Genomic DNA, 12691 nt, shown 5'->3' on the forward strand with positions numbered 1-12691 from the left:
AGTGAGCAAATGCTGTTGGAAAAATGGCGGCGACATGTGTGCTCCCTGCAGGGTCACCACAGACCTTCCATTCGTGATAAACACAGTATCTGTGAAGCACACGAAGGGAAGTGCAAAAAAATAAGGCCTGTCTGTACCAAAACCATGAAATAGAAATATTTTAAGATCTAAAGTATAAATAGCTAACACATATTAACTGACACTGTTTTCAAAAAAAGAAGTTGGAGATGCAAGCATGGCGAAATTCTCAAACACCTTGGCCTGTTCTGAGCAGGGTCACACTTCACCACAGAGCAAATAGTACTGAAATGGATGTGTGATTCAGAATTTACCAGAGAACAAAGGATACAACCTTCCCTCATATATGAACCCGGGAGCTATAATAAAACAGCCATTTCAATACTGCCTGCTCAGCAGAGTTCCCTGGGACACTTAAAAACCCCCAGGATCCCCAGGCCCTCCCAGAGGAGTGGAGTCAGACCTTGAGGGCTGAGGCCCAGAGAAGCTGCCGTTGACCCTGAGGTGCTGGCAGTCTGCAAAACCATGCAGCTGGACCCTGGACTCCTCTTTTAGACTTTTTTTTTTAAAAGAGATTTAGGTTCACAGCAAAACTGACTGGGAGGGGCTTCCCTGGTGGCGCAGTGCTTGAGAGTCCGCCTGCCGATGCAGGAGACGCGGGTTCGTGCCCTGTTTCGGGAGGATCCCACGTGCCGCGGAGCGGCTGGGCCCGTGAGCCATGGCCGCTGAGCCTGCGCGTCCGGAGCCTGTGCTCCGCAAATGGGAGAGGCCACAACAGTGAGAGGCCCGCATAACGCAAGGAAAAAAAAAAAAAAAAAAAAAAACTGACTGGGAGGCACAGGTTTCCCACCCCCCGCCCCACGTGTGCACAGCGTCCCCACTAGCAGTATCCCTCACCAGTGCAACGTGTGTTACAACCGATGAACCTACATGGACACGTCGCTATCACCCAGCAGCCACAGCTGACGGAGGTTCACTAGTTTGTGAGTTTGCACACACATACACTGACCCGCATCCACCGTTACGGCGTCACACAGCATAGTTTCACTGCCCTAAAACCCCTCTGTGCCCTGCCCATTCATCCCTCCTCCCCCCAAACCCCGCACCATTGATCCTTCCCCCAGCTCCAGAGTCCTGCCTTTTCCAGAATGTCCCAGAGTTGGAATCACAGTGTGTAGCCTTTACAGACTGGCTTCCTCCTCTCGGTCATGTGCGTTTAAGGTTCCTGCGTGTCTTCCATGGTTTGATGGCTTCCTCCTTAGCACTGAGGGACACTGCATCGTCTGGATGCTCCGTCCACAACCTGGGCGACATTATCTCTGCTGCCTCGTCCCCTGCCATCTCCCAGAGGTGCTCTCCGGATCGTCCCAACATGCCGGTCCTGCCACCACCCACAGCTGCTCGCGGGCGCCCCGGCTCGGGACCCAGAGCCGCAGCACCCTGCTCTCATGAGCACCAGCGCCAGCAGTGCTCAGACCTTTGGGAGCTTGGACGGGTTGAGACCACCACCGCCGCCGCCAGAGATGGGTGTAATGACAGCAGCGTTTCCAGGGCATGCCAGTGTCAGGCCAGAAACATTTCAGAAGTCGTTATGATACACAACCAAGGAGGGCTCTCCCCGTTATTCCATCCACCTTGCCAAGAACAACCCAGCTGCCATCTACGACCATCGCTTCCACAAGAAAATATCAGCATTTTAACCCAGAAACGGCGAGTCAGTGTCAAGACGAGAGAACTTCTCCTGACGAGATGCAAGCAGGACCCACAAGGAGGCGCCGGCGCCTCTGCAGCCGGAAGAGCCAGGCCTCCTGCAGAAGCCCAAGCTGAGGCCCACCCTGGGGTCAGGACCCTTCACCATCCCAGTAACAACACAGCCAGGGCACGGCGCTGAGCAGTTCAACGGACAGAGTCCAGACAGCCCATCCGGACCACTGCAACCCCATCCACCCCACGAGCCCCGCGTCCCCGCGCTCAGCCCCCGGGACCCCATGCAGGCACGTCAAGCAGCTCCTGACGGCCAATCATGGCCCTTCTTGTCACCCAGTCACCCTCGGCTTGGACTGGAGCCCCACCTTGGCACAGACAGAGGCAGATGGGTGGGGGCCGGGGACTGGGGGAGGGGAAATGGGGACCGTAGAGTGGGCACGGCATCTCTGGTGGGGTGACGGAAATGTAAAAGTAGATCGTGCTGACGGCTGCGCGCTTTTGTAAATACACTAAAACTTTCACTGAATTTCACACTTCAAGCAGGTGGATGCTAAGCTATATAAACCATACTGTCTCAATAAAGTCACACAAAGGAAAACCACTTTGGTGACACCAGAGTGGAAAGACGTTATTCGGCGACACGTGACCCGACGGGCCTGCGCCTCTGGTTCTCCAAATGCTCACAGCACTAGTCTACACCGTAGCGGCGACCCTCCTCCCTGTAGGGCGACAGCGGCCCGGAGACCCGGTCCAGCAGTGGCCTCCAGGGCCCGAGTCATTCAAGTGGAGGAGGAAGAGACCCTCAGCACCAGGGTCCCCCAGCACGGGGGGACTCACCCTGAGCTTCCGCACCCAAGTAAGCGCTGGGGCCGACAAGACCAGATCGGAGGATTCGTGGCGGCACTCTGGGGAGGCCGAGCTTCGGGAGACAGCGAGGGGGGCGCGCCCGTCCTGCCTGTGCCCACCGCAGACCTGGACACAGCCAGGGGGCCCGGGACTCGGCCATGGGGCCGCAGTCAAGTCTCAGGCTTCCCGACCTTCGAATCCCACCCCGTGCCCCCAGCAGAGCTCCCAGCGCAAAGGCTCTTAGCTCTGCGGCCGTGCCCCCAGGGGACGCCAGGCCACACCTGGGACGTCCCTGGTCCTCAGACTAGAGGGTCTGGCAGGCACTGCGTGGGGCCAGGGTGGCTGCTCCACATCCCAGTGCCCAGGACAGACGCCCCCCAGGGGATGAGCAGGCCCCAGAGTCCACGGAGCCAAGGGGGCACCCCAGCATCGAGCCTACCTAGGTCACCATTCCTTCCTTGGTTTTTTTGTTTGTTTGTTTAATAGTTTTGGCCACACCGCACGGCTTGTGGGATCTTAGTTCCCCGAGCAGGGACTGAACCCATGCCCTCAGCAGTGAAAACGCAGAGCCCTAACCACTGCACCGCAGGGAATTCCCCCCTCCTGCCTTTCAATCTCCTGGGATTGTTATGCAAATGGGCATTCCAGAGGGCTGGTGACCTGCACAGACACAGCCCACTACAGACTTGGTCCTCACAACTGCCACCGCCAACCATCTGGCCACCCACTGTGCCCGGGGCCCGGACTGTGCCCTGTGAATAACTCCTCCAAGTCAGGGAAAGCTGAGAGCCTTATGCTGGGAGCTCTGCTGGGGGGATGGGCTGGGGGTCGAAGGTTGGGAAGCTTGAGGCTTGACTGCAGCCCTGCGGCCGATCCGTGGCCCGAGTCCCGGGACCCCCAGGTGTGCCCGGGTCCTCGGTGGGCACAGGCAGGACGGGCACGCCCCCTCACTGTCTGCCGAGGCTTGGCCTCCCCAGAGTGCCGCCACAAATCCTCCATTCTGGTCTTGTCGGGCACCAGCGCCCAGACTCCCGGCGCAAAGGCAGGGAGGGTCAGGCAGACAGCGTCACGAAGGCTGCAGATGGCACTACGCCGAGGAAAGAGTAAAGGCAGGCGAGGCCCTGGCGGCTGCTGCTGGGAACGGGAGCCACAGGAGCGCTTCTAGTGGTCGCGACGCTGCCCTGGAGGCCAAGGCTGCTCCTGCCCATGCTGCTGCAGTGACTGCCCTCCCACGCAGGGCGCTTCATTAAATGCCCCAGGCAGGAAACAACCCAGAGGTCCGGCAACAGTCCGAAGGATGTTCCGAAGGATAAATCAACCACAGCAGACCCCTGCCGGCGACCAAAGCGAACAAGCCACCGTGGCCCTTCCCCGCAGCAGCGAGCGACAGAGGCGGCCACTGACACCAGCCTGCAAGCAGAAGTAAGCGAGATGTTCAGGGACATTTAAGGGACAAAACTATAAGCAAGGCAAGGAGATTACCCTTGGAGAACTTAGGATAATTATCATGATACTTAAGCTGTACGAATGTGCATTATATACCCCACAACTAACAAGAGTTCGAAAAAAACACACAAATCTAGGAGACTCACTCTGTGGGCTGTCCAGGAAACCTCCCCGTTTCCCTTCACTCTGACATCCAGCGCGGGCATCCCGCACAATGACCGACTCCCTGACACCAGCTGGGTGTCCCAAAACTCAGTTCGGATCCGACTCTCTCTGCCCGGCATCAGCACAGACCCCACAGGCTGAGGGCTCAGTCACAGGTCTGTCCCCACCTCACACACCCGCCAGCTGTAAACCAGAGTTCCCGTGACCCGCTTCTCTGCAGGGAAGCACTTACTCATTCGTGTTTTCCAGTTTATCACACAGTGAGAGGCACGACAAAGGATGAACAGCTGGACGAAGAGGCAGAGAGGGTGGGGTCCAGAGGGTCAGGAGGCAGAGCTTCTGTCCTCGTGGCACTGCGGGGCGCCACCATCCTGGCACATGGATGCTTTCACCAACCGAGAACTTCCCTGAGCCTCATACTTTGGATTTTTATGGAGGTTTCATCACGCAGGCATGATCCATCATTAACTCCACCTGCAGCCCCTCTCCCCTCTCCGAAGGATTGGCGGGCGAGCGCGTGTGAAGCTTCAAACCATGGCCTGGTCTTTCTGGTGACCAGTCCCACCCAGGAGCCCACCCCGATCATCTCATTAGAACAAAAGACACTCTGATCACCCAGGAAACCCCAAGGGATTAAGCAGCTCAGTGTCAGGAACCGGGGGCAGCGACCAAATATCCCAACAAGGATGCCCCTAGTACCTCTGTTGCTTAGGAAATGACAAAAGTTCCAGGAGCTCTGCGACAGGAGCAGGGACAAAGGCCATCTTATCTCACAATAGCACAGGGTCCAACAACACAATGACAACACAGGGGACAAGGGACGCCTGGATGAAGGGCCAGCATTAGGGAATTCTGGGAAATTTGCCTTTATCAATTTGGGTCAGGGGTTCTCGTCTGGGCAATCCCACCCCCCCCAGGGGACACTGGGCCACATCTGGGGACACTGTGGTTGTCAAGACTGGGCATGGCCTGGTATCAGATGGGCGGGGCCAGAGATGCTGCTCCATACCCCAGAGCACCCAGGCCAGCCCCCCTCAGAGGAATGACCCAGCCCTGATGTGGGCAGTGCCGAGGGGGAGAGATCCTGACTTAGGGTAATAACCCATTTACTAAACATCCTACCTTCACTCTCCTCAGAAGCTGTTAAAAGGAATCTTACAGAAATAGCTTAAAAGCACCAAGTGCTTAGCCGTGCCCGACATAACACGTGCTTTAGTCACTCTCCTCGGAGTGAGGGCCAGCCAGCCCCACACATACCTCACAGCCCGAGGAGCCCCACACACCTCGGCACCAGGATGAACCCCAGGAGTTGCCATTTTTGAGGTCAGAAGCACTAGAATATCAGCACTTCACACAGTTCCATCTTAATCCCAGATTATACCCAATTTCAAAATATCTCTCTACAGCCACCCCTTGGTATCTGTGGGGGATTGGTTCCAGGACCCCCGAAGACACCGAAATCCTCAGACGCTCAAGTCCCTTGTATAAAATGGCGCGGACTTGCATACGACGTGCACACAGCCTCCAGTACACTTTAAATCATCTCTCGATGACTTACAATACCTGATACAATGCAAGTGCTGTGTAAATGGTTGCCTGCATTCAGCAAATGCAAGTCTTGTTTTTGGAACTTTCTGGAAATTTTTTTTTTGGAAATATTTTTTAAATGTGTTTAATGTATGTAACAGTACATATATAATATATGCTTTTAAAAAATATTTACTTATTTATTTATTTGGCTGTGCCAGGTATTCGTTGCAACACGTGGGATCTTCGTTGCTTCGTGCGGGATCCTAGTTCCCTGACCAGGGATCGAACCCAGGCCCCCTGCGTTAGGAGCGTGGAGTCCTAACCACTGGACCACCAGCGAAGTCCTGAAACTTTCTGGAATTTTTTAAAAAAATACTTTCAATCCACAATTGGAAAATACAGAACCTGCAGATACACACAGCCGACCATACACAATTAAAACTGAATTTTTTAAAGTTCAGAAACTTCGGGACTTCCCTGGTGGTCCAGTGGTTGAGAATTCGCCTTCCAACGCAGGGGATGCGGGTTCGATCCTTCGTCGGGGAACTAAAATCCCACATGCCACGGGGCAACTAAGCACATGCGCCGTAACCACTGAGCCCGTGCGCCACGACGAAGACCCAACACAGCCAAAAAAAATAAACAAAATTTAAAAAATTTTAAAACAAATAAATAAAAACAAAGTTCAGGGGACTTCCCTGGTGGTGCGGTGGATAGGACTCTGTGCTCCCAACGCAGGGGGCCTAGGTTCAATCCCTGGTCAGATCCCACATGCATGCCGCAACTAAGAGTTCGCATGCCACAACTAAGGAGCCTGTGTGCTGCAACTAAGACCCAGTGCAACCAAATAAATATTTAAAAAGCAAATAAATAAATTAAAAATAAAGTTCAGGGCTTCCCTGGTGGCGCAGTGGTTGAGAGTCCGCCTGCCGATGCAGGGGACATGGGTTCGTGCCCCGGTCCGGGAGGATCCCACATGTCGCGGGGCGGCTGGGCCCGTGAGCCATGGCCGCTGAGCCTGCGCGTCCGGAGCCTGTGCTCCGCAACGGGAGAGGCCCGCGTACCGCAAAAAAATAAATAAATGAAAAATAAATAAAGTTCAGAAACTTCAGTTAAGTGGGTCGGAAATTTTTAGACCCAAGAGAAAACGCTCAGACACCACCCAAACCCTGGCTGATACTGCTGAGTGTCCCCTGATGGAATATGCTGTGGCACCAAACAGAAAACATGGAACCCACCTCAACGCCACTGGGGGCAGGGTACATAAACTGCAGTGCCCCCACGTGGAACCCACACTCGTTAGGGCTGAGCCCTCAGGAGCACTTGGCGTGCGTGGACAGCACTCAGGAACGCTAACAGGCAAGACCAGGACAACAGAACCTCCCTCAATTTCTACGCACAGAAAAAATTCTCAAATTGATTTCTGGGGAGAAGAATGTTACCTTTTGACTTAATAAATGCTAAGCTCATTACAAAAAGTTACGGGTATAATTTAAAAGACTGAAAGAAAAACCTTTCCCCAAAACATGAAAAGTACTCATAAGAATAAAATGTTAAAAAGTCATTTGTTTTTTCCTAGTCATACCCAAGTTCTGGAAGCAAGGACATTCGCAAGTGAATTTCCACCTACCTGCCAACATTACCTGTACCGTATCTCAGGGACTGAAACAAACTCAAGCATCCAAGAAACAGGTGAATTAGCCCACTGTTTCTCAAACTTCTCTGACTCACTGGAAAACACATATTTTCCATGATAACCCAACTCACAGGCATGCATACACTTAGTATCATAAGCTGAAACAAAAGTTTCCAAAAACAAGTTACTCCACCAGTGATCCAGATTTTCTAGTTTCTTCTTTTGGGGGCTCACAGAAGCCTGCATTCTGTCACTTGCTGCACCCTCATAGGCGCTCAGCAAGGTGGAGAGGTGGCTGTCATCCCCACTTCAAAACATCAGGGGGCTCTCCCCAGGTCACCCAAAGAGACCCAAGAACCAGGATGCGGGTCTCCCAAAGTCAAACACTAAACCACGCTGCCTTTCCACATGGTTTTTTTTTTTTTTTGCTGTACGCGGGGCCTCTCCCGTTGGGGAGCACAGGTTCCGGACGCGCAGGCCCAGCAGCCGTGGCTCACGGGCCCAGACGCTCCGCGGCACGTGGGATCCTCCCGGACCGGGGCACGAACCCACATCCCCTGCATCGGCAGGCGGACTCTCAACCACTGCGCCACCAGGGAAGCCCTCCACATGGTTTTTAAAGTCACCGATAAGCCTCACTTCTGTGGTGCCGCACAGAAGTTTTAAGCTAAAATCTATTACTTTGGGGACTTCCCTGGTGGTCCAGTGGTAAAGAATCTGCCTTACAATGCAGGGAACACGGGTTCGATCCCTGGCCGGGGAACTAAGATCTCACATGCCACAGGGCAACTAAGCCCACACGCCTCAATTAGAGCCCCTGTGCCACAAACTACAGAGCCCACACACTCTGGAACCTGCACGCCACTCTGGAACATGCGCACCACAACTACAGAGCCCACGCGCCACAACTAGAGAGAAGTCCACGCACCACAACGAAAATCCCGCACACCACAACTAAGACCCGGCACAGCCAAAAATAAATTAAATAAATAAATAGTAAATCCTTAAAAAGAAATCTGTTACTTTGAGGGGAAACTATACTGCTGCCAGAAGTCTTCCCTGGAATGTGTGGGGCAGGGCGGGGTAGAAGGGAAGAAGTCATCTTGGAGCTAGAAGAGTCACCCCACAGCCACCTGCTGTGCTCCAGAACATCTGGAACCAGTAATGACCCTCCAGATCACAACTCTTCTGATGAGGAAACCTCCACATCCCGACGCCACATCTGTGGGAATCGCCAACAGGCTAAGGGCAGGATTCACGTGGAACCTTGCCTTGAGGACTCCCAGCAACAGCACCTCCACCACCAAAACCGTTTAGTAGGCTCCGAGCCTGTGGGGACAGCGCCATCAATCCCCACCAATTCCAAATGAATAGAGCACGGCCCAGAGTACTACCAGTGATGACCGGCACACGCCATAAAAAGCAGACCCCCCCCCTAACTGCATTGTGCATCTCTCTACTGGAAAGACCCCTCGGCCCCTCCTCAGAATCCCGGAACAGACTGCTCAGTAACATCCAAGGCGGGAAAATCAGGAGGCCAACTAGCACAGAAAAAGACATCTTAGGGTGCAGACACCTTCCAAATTCGCTTAGCCATGCTTAGTATCTAAAATGCAGGCCAGGGCTTCCCTGGTGGCTCAGTGGTTAAAAATCTGCCTGCCAATGCAGGGGACACGGGTTCCATCCCTGGTCTGGGAAGATCCCACATGCCGCGGAGCAACTACTGAGCCCACGTGCCACAACTACTGAAGCCCGCGCGCCTAGAGCCCGTGCTCGGCAACAAGAGAAGCCACCGCAGTGAGAAGCCCGTGCACCTCAACGAAGAGTAGCCCCCGCTCGCCGCAACTAGAGAAAGCCCACGCGCAGCAACGAAGACCCAGCGCAGCCAAAAAGAAATAAAATAAATATTTAAAAAATTGAAATAAAATAAAATAAAATGCAGGCCAACCAGCTACTCTTTCAACTCAAAGAGAAACTGAAAATCAGACCAAGTTCTGATACAAGTTCCCTACTCTTGTAACCAACGCAGCTGGCCAGAGCTTCCAGCGTGATGCAAAACCCAAGTGTAGCCAGAGAAGAGGAGTGACAGAAATGAACCAAAACAACCTAATTACATTTCAGCGAGGTCACACCCATTCTGAGAAAGTGCAACAAAGAGGCAAGGAACTCAGGCTCCCAGCTGAAGGACAGAGCCCAGGGCCCTTGGTGCCTCCCAGCAAATTCCTTAACTTCTCTGCACCTTCCTCCGGGTACTGCTGGGCTTCCCGGGAGCCACTGTGAGGGCCGGCGGGGTGTAATCTGGTAGTGGGACCTGCACAATGTCTAACAGCTGCTCTCCATCGGGCAGCCTCACTCTCCAGCCAGGAAAAGGGGACCTTCTCCAACACCCCATTGTGTAAGTGCAGGCTTGGGCGTCCATCCATGGAAGTCAGCGTTCTGGTGGTCACTAACTGTCCCCGATCCCCCTAAATCTAGGTCACAGGTTGGGGGGTGGCGGGAGGGAAGAAAATGGTGTCCACGATTACATTACTTCTGGAAAACCTTTTCCCTCCGACTTTCAGGTGTCTAGTTTAAGTCGGCTTCCCTATTCCAGGACCCCTGAGCGGCTTCCTCATTTCGGCCTAGGACATCCGCTGCCCCACCCCCCCCACCCCGTAAGAGGCGCGGCCCCACCTTCCGGGGGACACGGGCCCACGAGGCAAGGCCTGGACCTGCGTTTATCCCACCAGGGGTTCCCCCGCGGAGAGGAGAGTCCCCCAACCAGGAGTCCAAGGCCTGGGGCGGGGCCGGGGGCCCTCCCTTTTCAACAGGAGACCGAGAACCACACTCAAGATTGGAGATCCACCACTGGGGGGGCGGGGGGGGCTGTGAAGTCTCTTCCAGGCCACCCTCGGGGAGGAGGAGGCGGGCCCCCAACGCCGGGCAGTAAACTAAGGCTCGGGAGACAGAGCGGGCGTGCGGAGGCCCAGGCCGCGGGCAGCCGGGGCTCAAGCCGGGAGCGGGGCCTCGGGGGCGGGCTGGGGGCAGGAAACAGGGGCAGAGCCGGAGTCGGAGTCAGGGCCGGGGTCGGACTGCGTCGGCGCGAGGGTCCGGGTCCGGATCCGGGTCCGGATCCGGGCCCGGGCCGGCGCGCCGGGCTCACCTCGTCCTCCTTGTGGTTGCGGATGCCGCGCACCAGGTCCTGCAGATTCTTGTCGAACATGCGGTCGATGCTGCCCTTGACCATCTTGAGGGCCATCGCGGCTGCTGCCGCCGGGCCCGAACCCCAGGAGGCCCGCGGCCAGGCGCCCTGAGGGGGCCCGGGGGGCCGCGTCTGCCGCCCGCGGAGCGCTTCGCTGCCAGCCGCCGCGGCGGGGCGGGCTCCCACTGCCGCCCGCGGAGCGCTTCGCTGCCAGCCGCCGCGGCGGGGCGGTCTCCCAGGCCAGGTCGGCGGCGGTCGGCGGGGCGGCGGCGGCAGCGGACCCGCTCAGCAGGCCGCGCTACCCTCCCCTCCGGCTCCGCGCCGCTTGCAAATGGCGGACAAAATGGCGGCCGGTCAGCTGACAGCGGTAACCCGGACCGGGCGGCCCGCCCCCAGAGGCCCCGCCTCCCTATGAACCCCTCCCCTTCACCCCGAGAAGCCGCGTTTCCCTGACGACGCCAGACAGCCCAATGGAAACGCAGACAACGACCTCCAGGCCGCTCGGCCACGCCCCCTCCAGCTCTGGGCTCTTCCCTCTCATAGGTCAGTGACCTCCGGAACTCCACCTACTTCCTCGTTCCGGTTGTAACCACGCCCCTAAGCGCTCCCTCCCTGTCCCGCCCCTCAGTTAAGTGGCAGGTGTGGGCGGGCCCATCTGTGGGCGGGGCCTGATATGGGCGGGGCGCTCACGTGGAGCTTCCCTGGGTGGTTCCTGGAGAAGAACCCAGCTCCGCCCTTTCTGATTCTAAAAGCTGACGGTGTCAGAGAACTTCCAAAACCGACTCTGCGTCGAACCTATCCTCAGTCTCCTGCACATCTCACAAAATCCTGTGATATGGGCAGGACAGGGATTAACAATGGCCACGTGGAAAAACTGAGGCCCAGAATTAGGATTTCAACGCAGTCTTTCATTCAACGAACTTTATTGACAGCCTACCATGTGCCAGGCCTGACCAGTGAATGAGATACTCCTGGTTCCTGCCCACCGGGATCCACCATAAAGAGAGTAAAAAAGCAAGCCACAAACTGGGGTAAGATATTAGCAGTACATATATCTGACAAAGGACTTATATCCACAATACAGTTAAACAGAAAATAAAGAAGAACCAAACAAAACTTCCTACAAATCGCAAAGAAAAAGACAAACCAGTTAAAACATGGCAAAAGATTGTGAATATGCATTTCACAAGAGAAGATATCCAAATGGCCAATAGGCTGCTGTATCTCAGTTATGAGGGAAAAGTAAATTTAAACCACACTGGGCTTCCCTGGTGGCACAGTCATTGGGAGTCCACCTGCCGATGCAGGGGACACAGGTTTGTGCCCCGGTCCGGGAAGATCCCACATGCCGCAGAGGGGCTGGGCCTGTGAGCCATGGCCGCTGGGCCTGCACATCCGGAGCCTGTGCTCCGCAACGGTAGATTAAACCACTCTGAGATACTTCTGTACCCCCATAAAAATGGCTAAAATTAGAAAGATTGCCAATTTCAAGTGTGGCAAGGATATGGAGCAACTGCAACTCCCCTGTGTTACATTTCAGGTAGGAATGTAAAACTACACAGCTACACTGGAAGCCTTTGCAGTGGAAGCACAGAGTCTTAACCACTAGACTACCAGGGAAATCCCCTGAATGTATCTTTTAAAGCTAATATATGTATGCCCTTTGAGCCAGCAACTCTACTACTATACCCAACAAGAATGCATAAATACATCTACCAAAGACTTGGATAAGAATGTTCACAGCAGCCGTATTTATATTAGCCCAAAACTCAAAACGATGCAAATGTCCATTGACATAAAATGGATATATAACTCCTGTGGTATATCCAACAACAGAATACTATGCAGCAACAAAAAAGAACAAATCACTGGGACTTCCCTGGTGGCGCAGTGGTTAAGAATCTGCCTGCCAATGCAGGGAACGCTGGTTCGAGCCCTGGTCTGGGAAGATCCCACATGCTGCAGAGCAACTAAGCCCGTGCGCCACAACTACTGATCCTGTGCTCTAGCGCCTACAGGCCACAACTACTGAGCCTGCACACTTAGAGCCCGTGCTCCACAACAAGAGAAGCCACCGCAGTGAGAAGCCCGCACACCACAGCAAAGAGTAGCCCCCACTCGCCGCAACTAGAAAAAGCCTGCTTCACCAGTGAAACAATAAA

The 12691-nt window shown here is 55.0% G+C and overlaps 1 protein-coding gene across 2 annotated transcripts in view; it reads right to left on the reverse strand.

The window, feature by feature from the left end:
• The window catches only part of AP3D1 (adaptor related protein complex 3 subunit delta 1), a 44962-nt gene extending 34184 nt beyond the window's left edge, over positions 1 to 10778 (reverse strand). Inside the window, exons 1-2 of one of the 2 annotated variants that reach the window (XM_007460368.1) lie at positions 10716 to 10778; positions 10491 to 10661 (exon numbers count right to left, since the gene is read on the reverse strand). In XM_007460368.1, coding sequence (XP_007460430.1) covers positions 10491 to 10586 — 96 coding nt within the window. In that variant the 5' untranslated portion in view covers positions 10587 to 10661; positions 10716 to 10778. Of the gene's footprint in view, positions 1 to 10490; positions 10662 to 10715 lie in introns of those variants that run through there. The other variant, XM_007460367.1, reaches the window with a different exon arrangement.
• Between the last annotated feature and the right edge of the window lie 1913 nt (positions 10779 to 12691).

This window comes from Lipotes vexillifer, unplaced genomic scaffold (assembly GCF_000442215.2).
Source record: "Lipotes vexillifer unplaced genomic scaffold, Lipotes_vexillifer_v1.1 scaffold225, whole genome shotgun sequence".
In the NCBI taxonomy this organism is placed as follows: domain Eukaryota; kingdom Metazoa; phylum Chordata; class Mammalia; order Artiodactyla; family Lipotidae; genus Lipotes; species Lipotes vexillifer.